This window comes from Mesocricetus auratus, unplaced genomic scaffold, assembly GCF_017639785.1.
Source record: "Mesocricetus auratus isolate SY011 unplaced genomic scaffold, BCM_Maur_2.0 Super-Scaffold_100026, whole genome shotgun sequence".
Taxonomy (NCBI): Eukaryota; Metazoa; Chordata; class Mammalia; order Rodentia; family Cricetidae; genus Mesocricetus; species Mesocricetus auratus.
The window spans coordinates 27366287-27386847 of NW_024429207.1; the positions used below are offsets into that span (position 1 = coordinate 27366287).

The following is a 20561-nucleotide window of genomic DNA, read 5'->3' on the forward strand; positions in this document are numbered from 1 at the left end:
GCAATAAGAATAAAAATCCCGATCTCATTATTCACAGAAATAGAAATAGCTGTCTTAAAAATCACATGAAACAAAAACAAAAACACTAGACAGTCAAAAAAGTTTTGAGCAAAAGGAACAATGCTGGAAAGATTACCAATCCCAGGTTGTAAGATATATTACAGAGCCTTAGTAACAAAACAATGTGATACTGGTACAAAAACAGACATGTAGATCAACAGAACAAAACTGAAGACTCAAATGTGAGTCTTCAGCCATTTGATATTTAGCAAACAGGACAAAAACATATTGAAGAAAAGACAGTACCATGAACAAATGGTGCTGGGAAAACTGGATGTCCATGTGCCTAAGAATAGAATTAGATCTGTGTCTATCACATGGTTAATCCCAAGTAGATCAAATACCTAACTGTGAAACCTAAAACTGCTAGAACATAAGTACATGACATGTGTGTAAGAGAGGAGTTTCTAAATAGGTCTCAGTTCACCTAGGAATTCAGGACAGCAATTGACAATTGGGACTTTGGAAAGCCTAATGCTTCTGCAGAGCTAAAGAAACAATCAGTCAGGTGAAGAGGCAGCCCACAGGACGTGGGAGGATATTTTGCCAGTTATACATCTGACAAGAATGATTCATATCCATAATATGTAAAGAAAGTAAAAGAAAAGCAAAAACCAAATAGTAATAAAATAAACACCAAATGTCCTATTCAAAAACTGGGCCTGGGACCTGAACAGAGGATTCTCAAACGAAGTGGGGGCAAGTGCAAGAAAGATCTCAAAATTACCCATCATCCCTAGCAATTAGGGAAATTCAGGTCTTTACTTCTAGACTTCACTTAACCTGGTTAGGATGGCAAATATGAACAAAATAACTACAAATGCTGAAGGGGACGTGGGGAATAGGATGCCCTCATTCACCATTGGTGCACACTGGTGAAGCCATGATGGAGATGAGTGTAGAGAAGTCTTGAAACTTAAAAAAAAACTATCTTATGACCCAGCCTTACCACTGCTTGACACACGTGTAAAGGGTGTGACATTCTACCACACAGATACTTGTTCAGCCTTGTTCCTATTCTTATCCGCAACAGAAAATAGAAACAAACTAAATGACCTTCAGTTGATGAATGGATAATGGAAATTTGGTACATATACACTGTGGAATACTTTTTAGCTGTAAAAATAAAAATGAAATAGTGAAATTTTTCAGATAAATGGATGGAAGGATAACAGATCATACTGAGTGAGGTGATCCAGATTCAGAAAGACAAATGCCGTATGTTCTCTCTCTTCTGAGGTTTCCTAGCTCCAAATCTGCAGATGTAGAGTACAGATTCTAGAGTGACTGCAGAAAGCAGGCAGGGAAAAGGGACCATTGCAAGGTGGGGTCAGGGGCAATAGAGAGGAGAAGGAGTAGTACTAGTAATTGAAGGGGGAAATCGCCATTTGTTTATGTCATAAAAGAGTAAAAGAATGGACAAGATTCCCTTCAAAGATACACAGTGACGTTTCCTCTGGGAAAGCCCCAACTCCTACTGGCCCACTCAGTTATGAATTCAGTGGATTGTTTCCTCGGTGAGATCAGGTCTTTGGGTTCTTCATGATCCAGTCATTGCTGATGACCTCGTCTGCAAAGCCTTGTGGTCCAAGCCCTCAAACACAGGAACCTTTGGGAAGCATTTCCAATGCAAATCTCCACACAAGGTCTTCCATACAGGCAAAACCTTCAACCTTATGGCCAATAAACGTAAAACTCTGAGTGGGGAGCAGACTGGCACCATCACCTGCATCACCTGCAGAGAGCATTGCTGAGAGTGCGAAGACACAAGCCTGAAGGAGTGTCAACTGCTGCCCCACACACACACACACAGCCCAACTCTAAAAATCATCCACGTCACACGGGGGCAGGCTACCACATTCTGTGATGAACCAGAGAGTGCATATTTTAGGTTTTCTGGGACATATGCTCACTGTCCCAGCTTTGAGATTTTGGGTCCATAGCATGTGAGCAGTCAGTTGCCTTATATAAAAGTGGCGATGTTCCCATAACACTTTATTTGTGGACATTAAAATTTGAACTTAATCTAATTTTATGCATCACCATTGTTATCCTTCCTTTAGCTTTATTCTAACATTTAAAAATGTAAAAGCCATTATTAGCTTGCAGACTTTGCATAAACAGGAAGTGCCTGAACTTGGCCAGTGGTTAATTTCTGGCTCCTGATTTAATATGGTGCAGAAATAACTGTTCTTTCATGCCTATTGATTTCGTAATTGCTCTTCAGATCTTTCCGAGAAGAGCAGCAGGCCCATTCCTAATAGAACCAAAGAAGTTGCAAATAACACTGAAAAGACCCAGGAAATGATGCCATTCATCATGCCACAGCTTCTCACTGGGACCTCTGAACAGCATCATGTCATTCCTCTACAGAGGGTAAGTCAGGAGAAAAAGTGAAAACACACCTGCACAATTAATGCCACTGCAATGTCCCTAGTATAAAGAGCACTCCTGCAAACACAAAGTCCATGTGTTCTTAGAATACACACAGAAAATCCAGAGAGGTCCGTGTACCATCCTTCTATGGACAGAGGCACCCCAAGAGCTAATGGGTGCTGGCAGTGTGACTGATGAGTACAGTGTCTATGAAGACATTGGAAACTCAGCAATACTTGTCAAAATTACAAATACATGTTTTGATTGAGCAAACCTACTTGCAGCAAGTTCTCTCTCCCTCTCAGTGTCTCTCTGTGTCTCACTGTGTCTGTGTCTACCTTTCTCTGTCTCTGTCTCTCTCGTGTGTGTGTGTGTGTGTGTGTGTGTGTGTGTAGTTTGTACATGCAAGCAGGACATACACATCTATCAACAGCATGGATATTCTGTGTGATAATGTGTAAGATTAAAACCTAAATAACAGTATGTATTCACATAAATTATGTGGCATCCACAGACACCATGGAATGCTACACAACTGTACATGTGTGGGTACATGTGTAAACACACATGACTGGCTCTCATAGTTTGTAATGTTATGGCCCAATGAATCATTATAGACACTGAATTAGCAAACACTGAATCATCACTCCTCCAGGAATATTCACAAGCTCTGCTTACATTCTTATGCACTGATCAATATGTAATTTGTTTTATACATGTTTCTGTTCTAAAGACACATTATTTAGTATACATTATGGGCTTAGTCAAGACATGCTTTCTCCCTAAGACACATCATACCAGACAGTATTTCAAGTCTGTGCTCAGAGGCTATTTAAAATGCCAAAAAATGCACAAAATTGGAAAAAAAGGTGATACTGTGTTGACTTTGGAAAAGATATCTTTGGTAGATGCTAACATCAAGAAGGCATCAACTTTTTTGATCCTTCTTGGGCAAACAAACTTCAGATGATTCAAACGTTCCCTAGATTCCAGGACTAAGACCAAGGCTAGCAGACACCATCACTTGGAGCCTAGTTAAGGTGAAAGAGTATGATGAAAAAAATGAACGCAAGAGAGGTGGCTGCATACCTCATAAACCAAGAAGCAAATGCAAGGGGGAGGAGGGGGCTCATCAGCATATGACCAACTTCCTCCAGATTGGCCTCACCTCCCACAGTTTCCTCAGCCTCCAAAATTGATCAATTTTGACCCCATTAATGGGATAATCCACTGATGGGACTGGGAATAGGGCTAGAGTCAAAGGTCAAATCACTTTAAAAATACGAGTTGGCAATAAAGCCTTTAGAACATGGCTTTGCAGGATCATTTTAGAGCTACACCCTAATAGTCAACAATCCTGCAAAACAGGAATCCACAGATAATGTTCTACAGTATGCACACACACGCACACACACACACCACATACATACCACACACACACACCACACACACATACCACACACACCACACACCACACACACACACCACACACACACCACACACCCACACCACACACACACCACACACCCACACCACACACCCACACCACACACACACCACACACACACTCCACACACACACACCACACACACACTCCACACACACACACACCTTTACCTCAGATATAATCACCTTCATATGATACAACAAAATATCAAAAAGCAAAAGTAACATGGTATGTACATCACATGAAGCATATGAAACAAAATGAAGATCTTTGTTAAAAGTTATATAACTGAGAAATTATAGTGATCAGACGGTGACGACCTTCCCTATTTTCACGAATGAAGATTTTCAGTAAATTGACAATGAGTTTGAAAATTTTCTATGAGTCTTATTTTCAGTTTGGGTAAACAAGTAAAATAAAAACTGTATACTAAATAAAATATGTATATTCTGTGAGAAGAATGAATGAACAAATGAAAACCTGTAAAGGAAATCAGAGATTGAAAATTAACGGGATCTAAACATTTGAGAAATGTATGGTGTGGGCAATCAAGTGGGTTAGTCAATAAAACCATTGGTCACAACAACTTGATGACCAAATCCACTTAAAGGTGGACAGACAGAACCGACTCCACAAAGTTGTCTTCTGACCTGCACACACATGAGTGTGTACACACACCCATACAGACATCATGTTTATGCATGAACATGAGAACATACACAATAAGTAAATAAAATATTTCTCAAAACAGTTGTAAGATGAGAGTAGATCCTAACAAGAAAAGAGAAGACACAGCAGGACTTGCTGACATACACCTGTAACCCCAGTCTTTGGGAAGCTGGGGCAGGAGGATCATAAGTTTGAAGGAAGCCTGTGATACATAGTTGAGACCATAATGGGGGGGTCACAAAGACTGTCAATGCTACAGGAAGAATCATCTATATTGATTAGAGAACAGTATAAAGGAGTGGTGCTACCTATTCACAGGTCTAAAATAAAGAATCATTAGTGCTTTAAAAAATCCTTTTGGAGAAATTCAAAACAAAAATGTAGGACCCAAGTGCAATCATTGTAATTAGATGAAATTAGCTGTTTGGAGTAACATCTGCTAAAATCTAGCCAACAGTCAAGGTTGTTGTCCACAGAATATCTGTGTCTCTTCAAAAACCATATATTGACCACAATAGTTATCTCCAATGTGGTGCTATTTGGAGAAGTAGTCTGTGAAGTAATCAAGCCATTCTGATGGAACCTACATGAAAAAGATTAATATTCTTACTACAAGAAACACAAAGTTGTTGATTCTCTGCAATTCCCTCACCTCTGGCCCCAGTCCTGTGAGGCTACAGTCCTCACTGGAAACCAAACTGTTTATAAGAAATACATTTCCGGAAGTAGCTGTCCCTCTGGCATCATCAGGTAAACAGGCCAGCTTCCCGGCCTGTGTTCCAGAGCCTGCAGATCGCCTGGGAACTGCACAGAGCTCCCAATCCCGGCGGGAGCCAAGCACCCCAGACTCCAGATCTTCTCTCCCACCAAAGAGACCAGGAAACTACAGGAGCCAGGGAGACCAGGGGAGTAGCTGTTCCGGATCAGGTACAACAGGACCCAGCATAGGGTCCAGGGGACCAGGTAGGAGGCTAAGCGCCCCAGATTCCTGTTCTTCTTCTCTACCCACGGACCAGCATTTGGACAAGGCATAGAAGAACCACCAGATTACTGGACTTACTAGCACCCACCAAAGGGAACTCTGGTCCCCAGACCAGGAAGGGGCTCTTTCTGCACCCACTAGAAGAAGAGATGGGAAAGAGACAATACAAAAACACAGTCAGCAACAGAAACACAAATATGACACCGCCAGATTCTAGAGACTCCACACCATCAAGACCCCAATATTCCAACGCGAAGGAAGCAGAAGAGAACGACCTTAAAAGCACTTTCATGAAAATGATAGAGGCCCTAAAAGAGGATATTGGAAAATCCCTCAAAGAAATGGAAGAAAAAACAAACCAAAAAATGCAAGAAATGGAAGAAAAAACAAACCAAAAAATGCAAGAATTGGAAGAAAAAACAAACCAAAAAAGGCACGAAATGGAAGAAGAAATGAAGCAAAAAATGCAAGAAATGGAAGAAAAAGCAAAGCAAAAAATGCAAGAATTAGAAGAAGAAACATACCAAATAAGGCAGGAAATGGAAGAAGAAACAAAGCAAAAAATGCAAGAAATGGTAGAAAAAACAAAGCAAAAAATGAAAAAAATGGAGGAGGAAACAAACCAAAAAAGGCAGGAAATGGAAGAAGAAACAAAGCACAAAATCCAAGAAATGGAACAAAAAGCAAACCAAAAAATGCAAGAAATGGAAGAAAGAACAAACCAAAAAATTCATAAAAGGCAACAAACGGACGAACAGATAAACAGAAAATTGCAAGAAGCAATGCAAACGCTGCAAGGGTTGAAAACTGAAATAGAGACACTAAAAAAAACACAATCTGAAGAAAGGCAGAAAATAGAAAAGCTGGACAAACAGTCAGGCACTACCAATACAAGCATTACCAACAGAATAGAAGAGATGGAAGAGAGAATCTCAAGTGTTGAAGATACATTAGGAGAAATGGATTTATCAACCAAAGAAAACCTTAAATCCAACAAATCCTTAACACAAAACATCCAGGAATTATGGGACACCATGAAAAGACCAAACCTAAGAATAATAGGTATAGAAGAAGGAGAAGAAATCCACCTCAAAGGGGCAGAAGGCATATTCAACAAAATCATAGAAGAAAACTTTCCCAACCTTAAGAAAGACATGCCAATGAAGGTACAAGAAGCCTACAGAACACCAAATAGAGTGGACCACAAAAAAAATCCCTCGCCACATAATAATCAAGACCCCAAACATACAGAATAAAGAAAGAATATTAAGAGCAGCTAAGGAAAAAGGTCAAGTAACATATAAAGGCAGACCTATCAGAATTACACCTGATTTCTCCTTGGAAACTCTGAAAGCCAGAAGGTCCTGGATAGATATTCTACCTACACTAAGAGACCATGGATGCCAGCCCAGACTACTATACCCGGCAAAGCTCTCAATCACCATAGACGGAGAAAACAAGATATTCCATGACAAAACTAGATTCAACCAATATGTGTCCACTAACCCAGCCCTACAGAAAATTTTGGAAGGAAAACTCCAACCCAAGGAAGCTAACTACAACCAGAAAAACATAAGCATTAGAGAATCCCTCTCTACCAACAGCCAAAAGAACAAAGGGGTGAAATTCCACCCATAATTCCACCAACAACAACCATCGCAAATCGAAGAAGGATGAGCAATCAATGGTCATTAATATCCCTCAATATTAACGGCCTTAACTCACCCATAAAAAGACACAGACTAGCAGAATGGATTCGAAGACAGAACCCTTCCTTCTGCTGCATACAAGAAACACACCTCACCCTCAAAGACAGACATTACTTGAGAGTTAAAGGTTGGGAAAAAATTTTTCAATCAAATGGACCCAAGAAACAAGCAGGGGTAGCAATCCTAATATCTAACAAACTAGACTTTAAAATAAAATCAATCAAAAGAGATGAAGGAGGTCATTACATACTCATCACAGGTGAAACCCACCAAGACGAAGTGTCTATCCTGAACATCTATGCCCCCAATACAAAGGCATCCACATTCGTTAAAGAAACATTATTAGAACTTAAATCTCATCTAAAGCCCCACACAGTTATAGTGGGAGATTTCAACACACCACTCTCACCACTAGACAAGAATACCAGACAGAAACTCAACAAAGAAGCAAAGGGTCTAATAGAAGTAATGACCCAACTGGGATTAACAGATATCTATAGAACATTTCATCCACATAAAAAAGAATATACCTTCTTCTCACCACCACATGGAACCTTCTCAAAAATCGACCACATACTTGGCAACATATCAAACCTCAGCAGCTACAAAAAAATTGGAATAACTCCATGCATCTTATCAGACCACCATGCCTTAAAATTAGAATTCAACAACAACACAAATTGCAGAAAACCTACAAACTCATGGAAATTGAATAATGCTCAACTGCACCATCCCTGGGTCAAAGAGGAAATAAAAAAGAAATTAAAGACTTCCTCGAATTCAATGAGAATGAAGACACAACATACCCAAACCTATGGGACACTTTGAAAGCAGTGCTACGGGGAAGTTCATAGCACTAAGTGCTCACATGAAGAAACAGGAAAACAGTTATACCAGAGAATTAACATCACAGCTAAAAGCTCTAGAACACAAAGAAGCAAACTCCCCCAGGAGGAGTAGACGCCAGGAAATAATCAAATTGAGGGCTGAAATCAACAAAGTAGAAACCAGGAAAACAATACAAAGAATCAATGCAACGAAGAGTTGGTTCTTTGAGAAAATCAACAAGATAGACAAACCTTTGTCCAAACTTACCAAACAGCAGAGAGTGAACACGCAAATTAACAAAATCAGAAATGAAAAGGGGGACATAACAACAGACTCTGAGGAAATCCAGAGAATCATTAGGTCATACTTTGAAAACCTGTACTCCACAAAATTCGAAAATTTAAAGGAAATGGATGACTTCCTGGACAGCTATCATTTGCCAAAACTAAATCAAGAACAGATAAGCAATTTAAATAGACCTATAACCCCTATGGAAATACAAGCTGTCATCAAAAGTCTCCCAACCAAAAAAAGTCCAGGTCCAGATGGCCTCAGTGCAGAATTCTACCACAAATTCAAAGAACAGCTTATACCAATTCTTCTCAAAGTGTTCCACACAATAGAAGCAGAAGGGTCTTTGCCAAACTCTTTCTATGAGGCTTCAATAACCTTGATCCCCAAGCCACACAAAGATACAACCAAGAAAGAGAACTTCAGACCAATATCCCTCATGAACATTGATGCAAAAATACTCAATAAAATACTGGCAAATCGGTTCCAAGAACACATCAAAACAATCATTCACCACGATCAAGTAGGTTTCATCCCAGGGATGCAGGGATGGTTCAACATACGAAAATCCATCAACGTAATCCACCATATAAACAAGCTGAAAAACAAAAATCACATGATCATCTCACTAGATGCTGAAAAAGCCTTTGACAAAATCCAACACCCCTTCATGATAAAGGTCTTGGAGAGATCTGGGATAACAGGGGCATACTTAAACATAATAAAAGCCATATACAGTAAACCAACAGCCAACATCAAACTAAATGGACAGAAACTCAACGCAATTCCTCTAAAATCAGGAACAAAACAAGGCTGTCCACTCTCTCCATACCTTTTCAACATGGTACTTGAAGTTCTAGCTATAGCCATACGACAACAAAGGGGGATCAAGGGGATACAAATTGGGAAGGAAGAAGTCAAACTTTCACTGTTTGCAGACGATATGATAGTTTACATCAATGACCCAAAGAACTCTACCAGGGAACTCTTACAGCTGATTAACACCTTCAGCAAAGTGGCAGGTTACAAGATCAACTCAAGAAAGTCAGTAGCCCTACTATATACAGATGATAAAAGGGCTGAAAGAGAAATCAGAGAAACATCACCCTTTACAATTGCCACAAACAACATAAAATACCTTGGGGTAACGCTAACCAAACAAGTGAAAGACCTGTATCGTAAGAACTTTGAATCTTTAAAGAAAGAAATTAAAGAAGCCCTCAGAAAATGGAAAGATCTCCCATGCTCTTGGATAGGTAGGATCAATGTAGTAAAAATGGCAATCCTGCCAAAAGCAATCTACAGATTCAATGCTATCCCCATTAAAATCCCAGCACAATTCTTCACAGACCTTGAAAGAACAATAATCAATTTTGTATGGAAAAACAAAAAACCCAGGATAGCCAAAACAACCCTGTTCAACAAGGCAACGTCCAGAGGCATCACTATCCCTGACCTCAAGCTCTATTATAGAGCTATAGTCCTGAAAACAGCTTGGTATTGGCACAAAAATAGACAGGCAGACCAATGGAATCGAATTGAAAATCCGGGTATTAACCCACACACGTACGAACATCTGATCTTTGACAAAGAAGCTAAAAATATACAATGGAATAAAGAAAGCATCTTCAACAAATGGTGCTGGCATAATTGGAGACTGGCATGTAGAAAAATGCGGATCGATCCATGTTTATCGCCATGCACAAAACTTAAGTCCAAATGGATCAAAGACCTCAACATAAATCCAGCCACACTGAACCTCTTAGAAGAGAAAGTGGGTGGTACCCTTGAACGAATTGGTACAGGAGACAGCTTCCTGAACATAACACCAGTAGCACAGACAGTGAGATCAACAATTAATAAATGGGACCTACTGAAACTGAGAAGCTTCTGTAAAGCAAAGGACACAGTCAGCAAGACAAAAAGGCAGCCCACAGAATGGGAAAAAATATTCACTAATCCCACATCTGACAGAGGGTTGATCTCCAAAATTTACAAAGAACTCAAGAAGCAAGTCTCCAAAACAGCAAAGGACCCAATTAAGAAGTGGGCTGCAGAACTAAATAGAGAGTTTTCAATAGAGGAGTCTAAAATGGCTGAGAGGCACTTGAGAAAGTGCTCAACATCCTTAGCCATCCGGGAAATGCAAATCAAAGCAACTCTGAGATACCATCTCACTCCTGTCAGAATGGCTAAAATCAAAAACACCAATGACAATTTATGCTGGAGAGGATGTGGTGAAAGGGGGACACTCCTCCATTGCTGGTGGGAGTGCCAACTGGTTCAGCCACTTTGGAAAGCAGTATGGAGATTCCTCAGAAAAATGGGAATAAACCTACCACAAGACCCAGCAACTGCACTCTTAGGCATATATCCAAAAGATGCCCATTCATATAACAAAGATGTCTGTTCCACTATGTTTATAGCAGCTTTATTTGTAATAGCCAGAACTTGGAAGCAACCTAGATGTCCCTCACCCGAAGAATGGATAGAGAAAATGTGGTACATCTACACAATGGAGTACTATTCAGCAGAAAAAAATAATGGAATCATGAGATTCGCAGGCAAATGGATGACACTAGAAGAAACCATCCTGAGTGAGGTAACCCAGTCACAAAAAGAGAAACATGGCATGTACTCTCTCATATATGGATTTTAGACATAGATCTGAGGAGTGCCAGCCTACAATCCTATTGCCAGAGAGTCTGGGAAACAGAAACTTCATTTACTGGCTGGTTAAGTACTGAGCTGAACTCAAGAAAGCCAGTATCAGAGAGGGAGGACTGATGATCAAAGGGATTAAGACTGGGCTGGTTGAACCCCCAGAAACAGCTGACCAGACAAAGGTTAACTCTTGAATCCCAGGCATCAGCCTGGGAATCCAGCATGGGACTGACCAAGACCCCCTGAATCCGGGTGTCAGTGAGGAGGCCTAGGTAATCTATTGAGCCTTGGACAGCAGATCAGTACCCATCCCAAGTATACACACGGTCTCTGGACTCCCATAGAACAATGTGAGGTGCACTCTCACCCTGAACTCTTGGGGAAGGGTCTAGGCCCTGCCCTATATGAAATGACAGACTATGGACACCCCCATGGAGGGCCTCACCCTCCCTGGGGGAATGAGGGGATAACGGGGGGGGGGATGGGGGGGAGGGCACGGGAGGAGGGGAGGGAAAGGGAGAGGGACCTCGTACTGACTTGTGAAGCAACCTTGTTTCTTATCTAAATTTAAAATGGAAAATAAAAAAAATTAATAAATAAAAAAAAGAAATACATTTCCATTGTTTAAGCCCTCAGGCTGTGTGATTTTTCTCTATCAGATGAAACCAACTGAGGAAGGTCATCAGCTCTGGTCGTGCTCTGCCCATATGACAAGGTCTGACTACACCCTAGCCCCAAATTCACAGGAGACAGACAGTCTCTCTTCCTCCATATCCAGGAAAGGGGTCAATGTAAAACCATGCTTTCACATGGAATTTGGGTCAGGGGTAAGATGACTGCCCAGCTCACCCATGTTGAGGCCAGACACAGCCCTCCAAACTCCCATTTTGTGCCTCATAAAGAATTAGCAGGATTATTTGTACTCAATTGAACTAGCTAACTAAGGTCAACAGGGCACAAATCAGATCACTGGAACCAAATGTCCAGTGACCTTAATTAAGGTGATTAAATTGTTGTCACTTTCTTCTCATTTCCCTGAACTGTGTCTTGCTCTGAAGCTAAACACTGAAGCACTGACACCTTATATGAGCAGGAGAGAGAGAGAGAGAGAGAGAGAGAGAGAGAGAGAGAGAGAGAGAGAGAGAGAGAGAGTGTAGAACTCTTCATCTGATACTACTACCAGTGAGCCCTAACTACAAATAAGCATGATTTGAGTGAGTCCCCATCATAGCACCTCCTCTCCACACACACAGGACTTTTCTAGCCTTGCTGTGTGTCAGCCTGCAAAAGAAAGCTCCTGCCTTTATTCTGATGGTTATATTATCAGTTGCAGTAGACTATCGTGTCAAAGCCCTCCTTACTCAGCTCCAAGCCTTCAGTTGGCATATACTTTTACTATGTCCATAGTGGTTTGCACTTGTTTCTGCACATGCTCTGCCAACTTACAAATACATGTTTCACCCTACCATTCAACTCTCCAACAGCAACCAGCATTCCATCCCAGCTTTCCCAGATCCTCATGAGGATCAGGCAGAGGAGGAAATAAGCTGAGGAATGGTGTGGGTCACTTAACTGGAAGGGGACAGAACCTGCACTGGAAGAAATCAGACGAATTAAAACAAAAGTGCCCATTAAGCCAAACTTTCACTGACTAAATCTACATGATTATTGCTTTGAGCAAAGCTAACTTGATCTATAGCCAAGAAGCTCTGTACTCACAAAGACAAGACACCCACCCACACTTCATCTCCCGCACATACTGAACATGCAAACTGCATAGAATTCCTACAGAATTTAGTCCCAGCCTCTGGCCAACTGGGATGTAATTTTTCCTCTGTCTGTCTGTCTCTGTGTGTGTGTGTGTGTGTGTGTTATGCAATATGAACATGAATACAATAACAACTGTGATTTTCTAAAGATAGGATACTTAGGAGCTGACATTGTAGCTCAGTGGTAGAGCGCTGGGTTGTGATTTTCTTCACCAAAAGAAAAGCCAACATTTTGCCATCACCTACCTTACAAACCCTCTACCATGCTCCCAAAAAATCATTTGTTCAGAAACTAGTAACAACAAGCTGAAGTGAGGGGAGGCAAAGCAGGAGGGGGAAGGGGGGAGGAAATGGGGTACAAAAGAGGGGTATGGTTCCTCATAATAACAATAGAGAATCTAGAAACATACTTCAAACAATACATCCTAAGTATGTTCATGAAAGCCATTCCACCATGACCTAAGGCAAGCAACTTTAACTATCCCTAAGCTAACCAATTGCAGACAAGTTTTAAAGTTATACTTGGTATGTGGATTTGAATATGGATTGAATATAAAAGAAACATTGCTTAGTGTTTTAGTAGCATATCTAATTACATATTATGTGTTTAGTGATAACATCTTCATACATGTATGTCATGTATCTAGATCTTATTTGCCCCTCCCATCCTTGCTAATTTCCTCTTCCTTCTAATACTCTGCCTTTACCCCTTCTAATCTATAGAAGAAACATTTTATTGGAAATTTTTTCAAAGGGTCTTTCTAAATAAATGTTGAATAAAAAGTCAATGTGAAGCTGGAGGGATGGCCTAGCAGGTACCACCACTGGCTGCTCTTCCAGAGGACTCGGGTTTGATTCCCAGCACCCACATTGGTGGCTCACTACCATCTATAACTCCAGGCCCAGGGAGTCCAATGCCCTTTTCTGACCCCTGTGTGTAACAGACAGGCACATGGTACAGAAACATACATGTAAAAGAATAAGTCATGCTTGTGAAATTAATCAACCAATTAATTAATTGTAAGTCAGTGTGAAAGGTCTTTGGAAGTCTCTGCCTCACTAAGTCCCCACAAGACCTTACTTGCCTCTGAGGGTTTGTACAAGAACCCAACTTGAGCAAACCCCATACTGACAACCACCTTATCCAGTCTTCTAGAACTTTCAAGTCCTAGGGAAGCAATAACTTCTCTGGTCACCTGCTTCATTAACATCAGAATGACACTCAATTGTTTCATTTGTTTATGTATCCCTTTCCTCTCCAGGTATGCAGCAAGCCCCACATTTTATTCTTCATATGTCCTCTGCAATGTGTCCCCACATGTACACATAGTAGATGCTCCATAGAAATGGGCTGATTAATTGTGGGAGACTCAAGAGATCAGGAAGCAATCCAAAAACAAAAACAAGTCTCCCCGCACTAACACTTTCCATACCCTTCAGACTCTATCATGGTCTTCCACAAAAGGGAAGATTTTATTTGAACCCCTTCACACTTTTGAAAGACAAGAAAGAGCAGTAATTAGAGCCCCAGTTATAATCATAGTAATTAAGGTTTAGCAGTTCAAAACAATGTTATCAAACTAATATGTAGCAGAGCCAGGAACAGAACCCCACCTTCTAACTCTGAAATCAGGGAGTCCAAACACCCAGCGGGTGTAGAAATGCACCTGCCTTAAAAGTTTTACTATGAACCCAGCCCATACCAATGAAGAAAGCAGAGTGCAGGCACGATGCATATTAGGGCTACAGGTGAAAACTGCTGTCTGTGTCTACTAGATCAGACATTCATATTCCACCGATATTCTATCAATCTATCATCTATCTATCACTTATCTACCTATCTGTACCTATCTACCCATCTATACCTATCTACCTATCTACCTATCTACCTACCTATATCTATTTCCCTCCTCTCCTGGATCGTTCCCTTCTCTCCTTTCTCCTCTCTCACTGTCTTCAAACTCCCTATGTAACCAAGAATGAATCTGAACTCCTGAACTCCTGATACTCCTGCCTCCAACTCCTAAGTGCTATGACCACGGGCACATGCCGCCACATTCAGTGTCTAACCCACACTTTGTTTCTAATGCTGTATTTGATGAATAATCTAACCTCCACATTGGTGACCTTTTAGACATCAGCTCTTACTTGGAAATGGGATCTAAACATCACTGTTAAATCCCCTCTCTTGAGATCCTTCTAGAAGGTGAGAGTACAGAGAGAATGGAGCACAGGCTATGAACCAGGGATTGCAGCAGCCACCGCAGACGGGAGAGAGGCAAGTAGCAGCCCCCCCCCCAGTCTTCAGAGGGAGCACTTCACGTCATTTTATCTTCTTCTCTCCTGGAACTCTGAATGCCACCACTTCCCAGAGTGCTATCATACTAGGAATGCCTTGGGCTTCTGTCCTGACTCCCTAACACTATGTATGCCTCACATCGACCCCACACTCACAGAAGCCCTCTCACTTTTCCCATTGGTTCACAAGAATTAGCTAAGAGTCTTCATGCTTAGAAAGCCAAGCCTGAACCTAACCTATCAGGGGCAACTAGGAACACTCTCCCCGTGCTCAGTCACTCAATAGAAGCACAGAGCACATTGTAATAAGACACAGGGGTTACAAATAGAACTCCCCTACTCTTTTGGAATGGGGGAGGATCTAGTGCCTTCCAGCACTTAGGGAAGCATGCAAGCTGTCTCCTGAAGCACACCCAGGAAAAAGAGCTTTCTTTGATTTTGTTTTCTGTTTTCCTAGATATGTCTCTGTCATTCACCAGCTGTCTGAGGGGAGTCAAGTCATTCAGTCTCTTTGCGTGCAGACAATGCCTGTCTCTGCCTTACACAGAGGTTGAGGGTGAACACTATTAAAGTATATCATTTGCTTAGAACACAACTGAAGAAAATGTGGGAAGTACCAGTAGCATTGCTCTAGATCAGGACTCAGCACTAATGTCAAAGGTCAGAGCTTTGAGACATAGTGGGACAGGAGTGAAAGAAGTAGGGAGATAAGCTCAGTTATTTTGACCTCAGTAATAAAAAATGTTCTAGACTCAACTCCCACCTGGATTCCAAGATGGCTGGGATCTGAAGGTCCTCAAGTCATGCTGAAAGTTTCAGACCTCAAAGTGTATCCATGCATTCTAATCACATTAACCAAACACAAGCTTCACCCTTTATAGGGAATTATATAACAACTATATAAAAATGTGTTGTTTACTTAGTAGTGATTGGCAACTTTGATTGGCAGATGTTTGTGCCTTTCGAGAATCAAAAGCAAGAAAATCTAAACCCCAGTTTTCCTTCAAGTACTATTTCCTAACTAGATGTTTGCAAAGCATGTGATCCACGGGGAGAGGATAATGAGAAGGCCGGTGGTGCGAGGCAGAGCCAGTGTGAGCTAGTGCATCTCTCAAGTCCATCTGACTTGAGCGTGTCGAGAATTACTGAAAATGTCTTTAAGACAATCAGCTGTAAAAATTGATTTCATATTTGATTCTACTCTTTGGCCTCAAAGAGAAATGTCCTGCCTGACATTTGGGGGAGGGGGAGGAGGGGAGAGAAAAGGAGGGGAGAGAAGGGGAGGTACAGAAGCTTCAGCTGCAGAGTCTTAAGAACAGGTAAATGAAGGGGATTTGAGGAAGCCAGAAACACTAAAACTGGAGGCAGAAATGGATGGAGGATTTTAAAACATAGGCTGTTCTCTTCCATGCTACATGTGGGGGTACCACATATCCTCTTAGGGCAGCAAGTAGGGTAGGAGGGACATGCACAAGGAGCCTAGGGAAACCCAGGAACCTGCTTTCTGCTTTCAGAAGCCACCCCTTTCCTGGAGTTAAGGACGAGATGCGGAAGCACCAGGAATCAGGGAGACTGGAAGGAATGCAGAAGTCAGAAGAGCTGTCTGTGGATCCTTCAGGGAACCAGAGTGGCTGGCAGAGAGATGGCCCCGGCAGTAATGTGTGAAAACAAAGCGCTAAGCAAACATGAGTGACGTCCGTATGAAGCTGTGAGTTTGAAGCTGCTCTTATCCTCGTGTTACAGCCCTGTGGAAACAAGCAGAAACCCTCTACTAAGTGCAAAAGCTAGTTACATGGCGTTTGATATACTCCTGAGCCAGCCACCATCACTTGGGTTTAAGGGAGATTCTAAGGCAGGAAAAGGAGGAGGCTTCCTCATAGAAAACAAGGAAGCCTACAGGCATTCATGTGCTGATTATAGGTTGCTGTGGGGGATGCTGGGGGAGGTCTAGCTAGAGGAAAAGCACCCTGTACCACTGTTCAGGGTGCATGCCTACCATTCTTCACTTGGTCCAGAAACTGGCAGCAAGGGATAGAGGATTAGGGATGCTGTCACTGATCAAGAACAGTTCAGTTGGATGCCTCTTATAGAGTTAACGCAGGGTTTCTCGGATTGTTTTCAGAAAGAGCAATCCACCATTATCTAAGTACAACTTACAGCAGATTTTTCTCCTTGGCTGGACTCAATACTACCAGCTGGGAGTCAGTCTTCTCCTTTTCTATATGGGTTGGTCATTGAATACAGTAAATTCATTCTCTGGCTTTCTTGGTGTGAGTCTGCACAAGACAAGTTACTCCCGATACAGCACATGCCTTCAGAGCCCCGGACAGGAGCTGAAATGGTTTCTGAACTCTACCCAGCATATCAGAATGCATAGTGGAAATGGCATCTTTCTGTGAAATGTATACATGGGGGTAGCAAAATTGCCAACCATGTCTTCACCTAAAGCAGGATTAGCTTGTTGCTTTTCTGTTCATGATTCACTTTCATAGTATGATTAATAAGTTATAGAAGATGGTTTGATAAATAATAAATTATTGGTAGATAAAATTTTCCAAAACCCAGGATGCATGGAGGGGATTTTTCAAAGGGGTATTAAGTAAAGAAGCCTTGAAAATAATTCTCCTTGTTCTAAAATCCAAATCTCTCCCCTTCTCTGAACTATGTCCAAGGTTATTGGCCAGAACAGAGCCCATGTGAGACAAATTGTGAATCTTCTCAAAGAAGTAAAGGCCATGTCCTCCAGCCTACTAATATAAAGTCAGTCTGAGCCCATTCCTTTTCAGTTCCTAGCCCTTATAGGTCAAGATGCTCACAAACAAGTGCGACATTCGTGATGATATGTAAGTAATAAATATATGTCCAAATAGCTATTTATCCAGTGAAGTGCACCATCTCCTGACTGTGAGAGTAAAGCAATCTTGACTCCCAAGGAAGGATCCAGGTACCACTACAGGGTTATTTTGGGAAATACAAGCAGTTCTGCTCTACCTGTTCATCAGTAGAAGGCACGATTTCCATGTAGGAGCAGGATTCTGAGGTCCGGCAAAAGCTGATTAAGGCTCACTCATCTGTGGCTTAGCAAGTGGTTTTGACAGGCATGCGGTCAAGACATTGGCATCCTTTGCCTCCCTCCTGCATGCCCCCTCCATCAGATGAACTCCACTCGTATCCCAGAGCCCAGCAAACGACAGCCCTTCAGCAACCAGTTTCCATGACTGGGACCTTCTTGTAGGATTCTCCTATCCCCTTCCTTTTGCCTCTGTGGTTCTTTTTGAACACTGCTAACCAATGCATTGTACTATCAAAGCTAATCCTTGTGTATCTCTAAGCTCTTACTACTCTCCCAACTATCTTGCCAGTACTTCTGCCTTGTCTACTTGTTTCTTCGTTATACTACATTGCCAATGTACATTGTGTTTACCGATTCATGTAACAGTCACAAAACCTAGCGAGGAAAGTGTAATTACTAGTGTTCCACAGAGGCGACACAAGATCGATTACTTGTGTCAGATGTCAAAGTGAAATGCACTTAGTTCTGGGTCTCGACAGTTTGCAAACTTTCCATGCCACTGGGTTTTTTGTTTGTTTTTTTTTGTGTTGTTTTTTTCTTCAAACACTGCCTTGTCTGGCATTGATGACAACTGTAGTGTACTGTAGTGTCAGTCTACTGGCAACCAGATCATGTTACAATGCTAAGTGCATATAAGACATTGGTGTGAGGGGACAATCCAAGGACTCTCTGCCTTCAGGCACAAGCAGTTTTGTGATCCTTTGTTTTCTTCCCAAAACCCACTCTCCCCACAAATCCAGGTTCTGCAATATTCTTTCAATGATCACTTATTAAAAAGAAGATCAATGCCTACAAACTGCTAACACAAGGCACCAATTTGGCATCACAGCCTCTCAGAACCCAATATTTAATGTGTTTAATGTTAAGTGTTAGTATGCAGGACTTCTGTAGCTAGAGGATGAGGATGTCCCACCTAGCAGTCCCTGCCAAGAGAAAAGCCTGGCTGGAATGAACCCAGTGCTCTGACATTATACCTCAAACAACTTCCTAACTTTCATTGTCTTCCCAAGTAAATTCTCCCACAGGGAGAGGGGGTCACTGATCAAAAAGCCCAATTATGTCTCTTTGCAGCAGATATGTACAGTCTTCATTATAAATTAACAAGCTGACATTCCATTCTACACAGCAGAGAAATCAAATATGTAAAGAACAAAGCATTTGGTATTTCTGACAATTTTGCCCTGTAGGTCTTGTCTTCCCACATTTTGTCTTTGGTGGCTCTGTCTTCCTGTCACCCACACTGGCTCTGTCCCAGCACCTCTGCACCTTCTTTCTCTGAAGGGCTGCAGAGAAACATCATCAAAAGCCTGAGGGTATGAGCAAGTTCTGGTGGAAAGGAAAAAGCATGCCAATAGACAGGAATCTCTCCCCCTCTGTAACACAGCCTGTAAATGATCATTACCTCTATTCTTTTAGCTTTGGCACTCAGCTAGACACGCCTACAATTCTTACACCTACAAAATCCATAGCAAATTACTCATGACATCATGTGGTACCACATACTCACATTTTCTGCCCGGAGCCTCTTGGCAGGGCACCCACCATCCCTGGGGTGAAGCATGTAATACAGTCGGACTTTGCTTGCATGTTTTCGACTCTGGGGAAGGAAAATAAAAGGAGATGCTGTTAAAATAGTAGCTGCTTGTGAGGAGTACTTGGAAATACAGATAGTGACCACAAATGCAAGGTATTTTCAGTAGAAAATACTTTCTTATGTTCCTGCAGATTCCATGGGATTCAGCTTGAGGGAGATGAATTAATTTAAGTTCCCAAGCTTCTGTGCAATGTTTTACTCTTTGGGTTCATTATTCTTTTGATTTTGGGGAAGTTATACCCAGCTCCCAAATAAATCATACACAGAGGTTTATTCTCAGTTATGAATGCCTGCCCTTAGCTTGTTTCTAGTCAGATTTTCTTAACTTAAATTACCTTATCTATCTTTGGCCTTGGGGCTTTTATCCTTCTCTATTCCTGTGCACCTTTCTCTCCTTCTGCTCCATGTCTGGCTGTGTGGTTGGGTGGCTGGCCCCTGAAGTCCTCCTTCTTCCTCTTGGTTCCCAGATCTTAGATCCCAGATTTCTCCTCACATTCTCCCTGTCGGCCTGCCAACCAACCCCACCTATTCATCTTTCCTGCTTTGCTGTTGGCCAATCAGCTCTTTATTAGGCCATCGGGTGTTCTAGACAGGCAAAGTAGCACAGCTTCACAGAGTTAAACAATGCAGCATAAGCAAAAATAACACACCTTAAAATAATATTCCCCACCACCAAGCTAGTATCATTTCAGGATAAATAAAAAGTAGTAACCAAGAGTTATGAATCAATTTACTTTATAGCAGTATTTAATTGATGTCAAAAGACAGGTAAGTAGAGGAAATTATGTGATAAAAAGAGCT

At 41.6% G+C, this 20561-nt stretch overlaps 1 protein-coding gene across 3 annotated transcripts in view; it reads right to left on the reverse strand.

The window, feature by feature from the left end:
* Zmat4 (zinc finger matrin-type 4) overlaps positions 1 to 20561 on the reverse strand; it is a 389120-nt gene that overhangs the window by 222579 nt on the left and 145980 nt on the right. For 2 of the 3 annotated variants that reach the window (XM_040731818.1, XM_040731820.1), the window contains one exon: positions 19674 to 19763. In XM_040731818.1, the coding sequence (XP_040587752.1) occupies positions 19674 to 19763 (90 nt within the window). Of the gene's footprint in view, positions 1 to 16365; positions 16839 to 19673; positions 19764 to 20561 lie in introns of those variants that run through there. The other variant, XM_040731819.1, reaches the window with a different exon arrangement.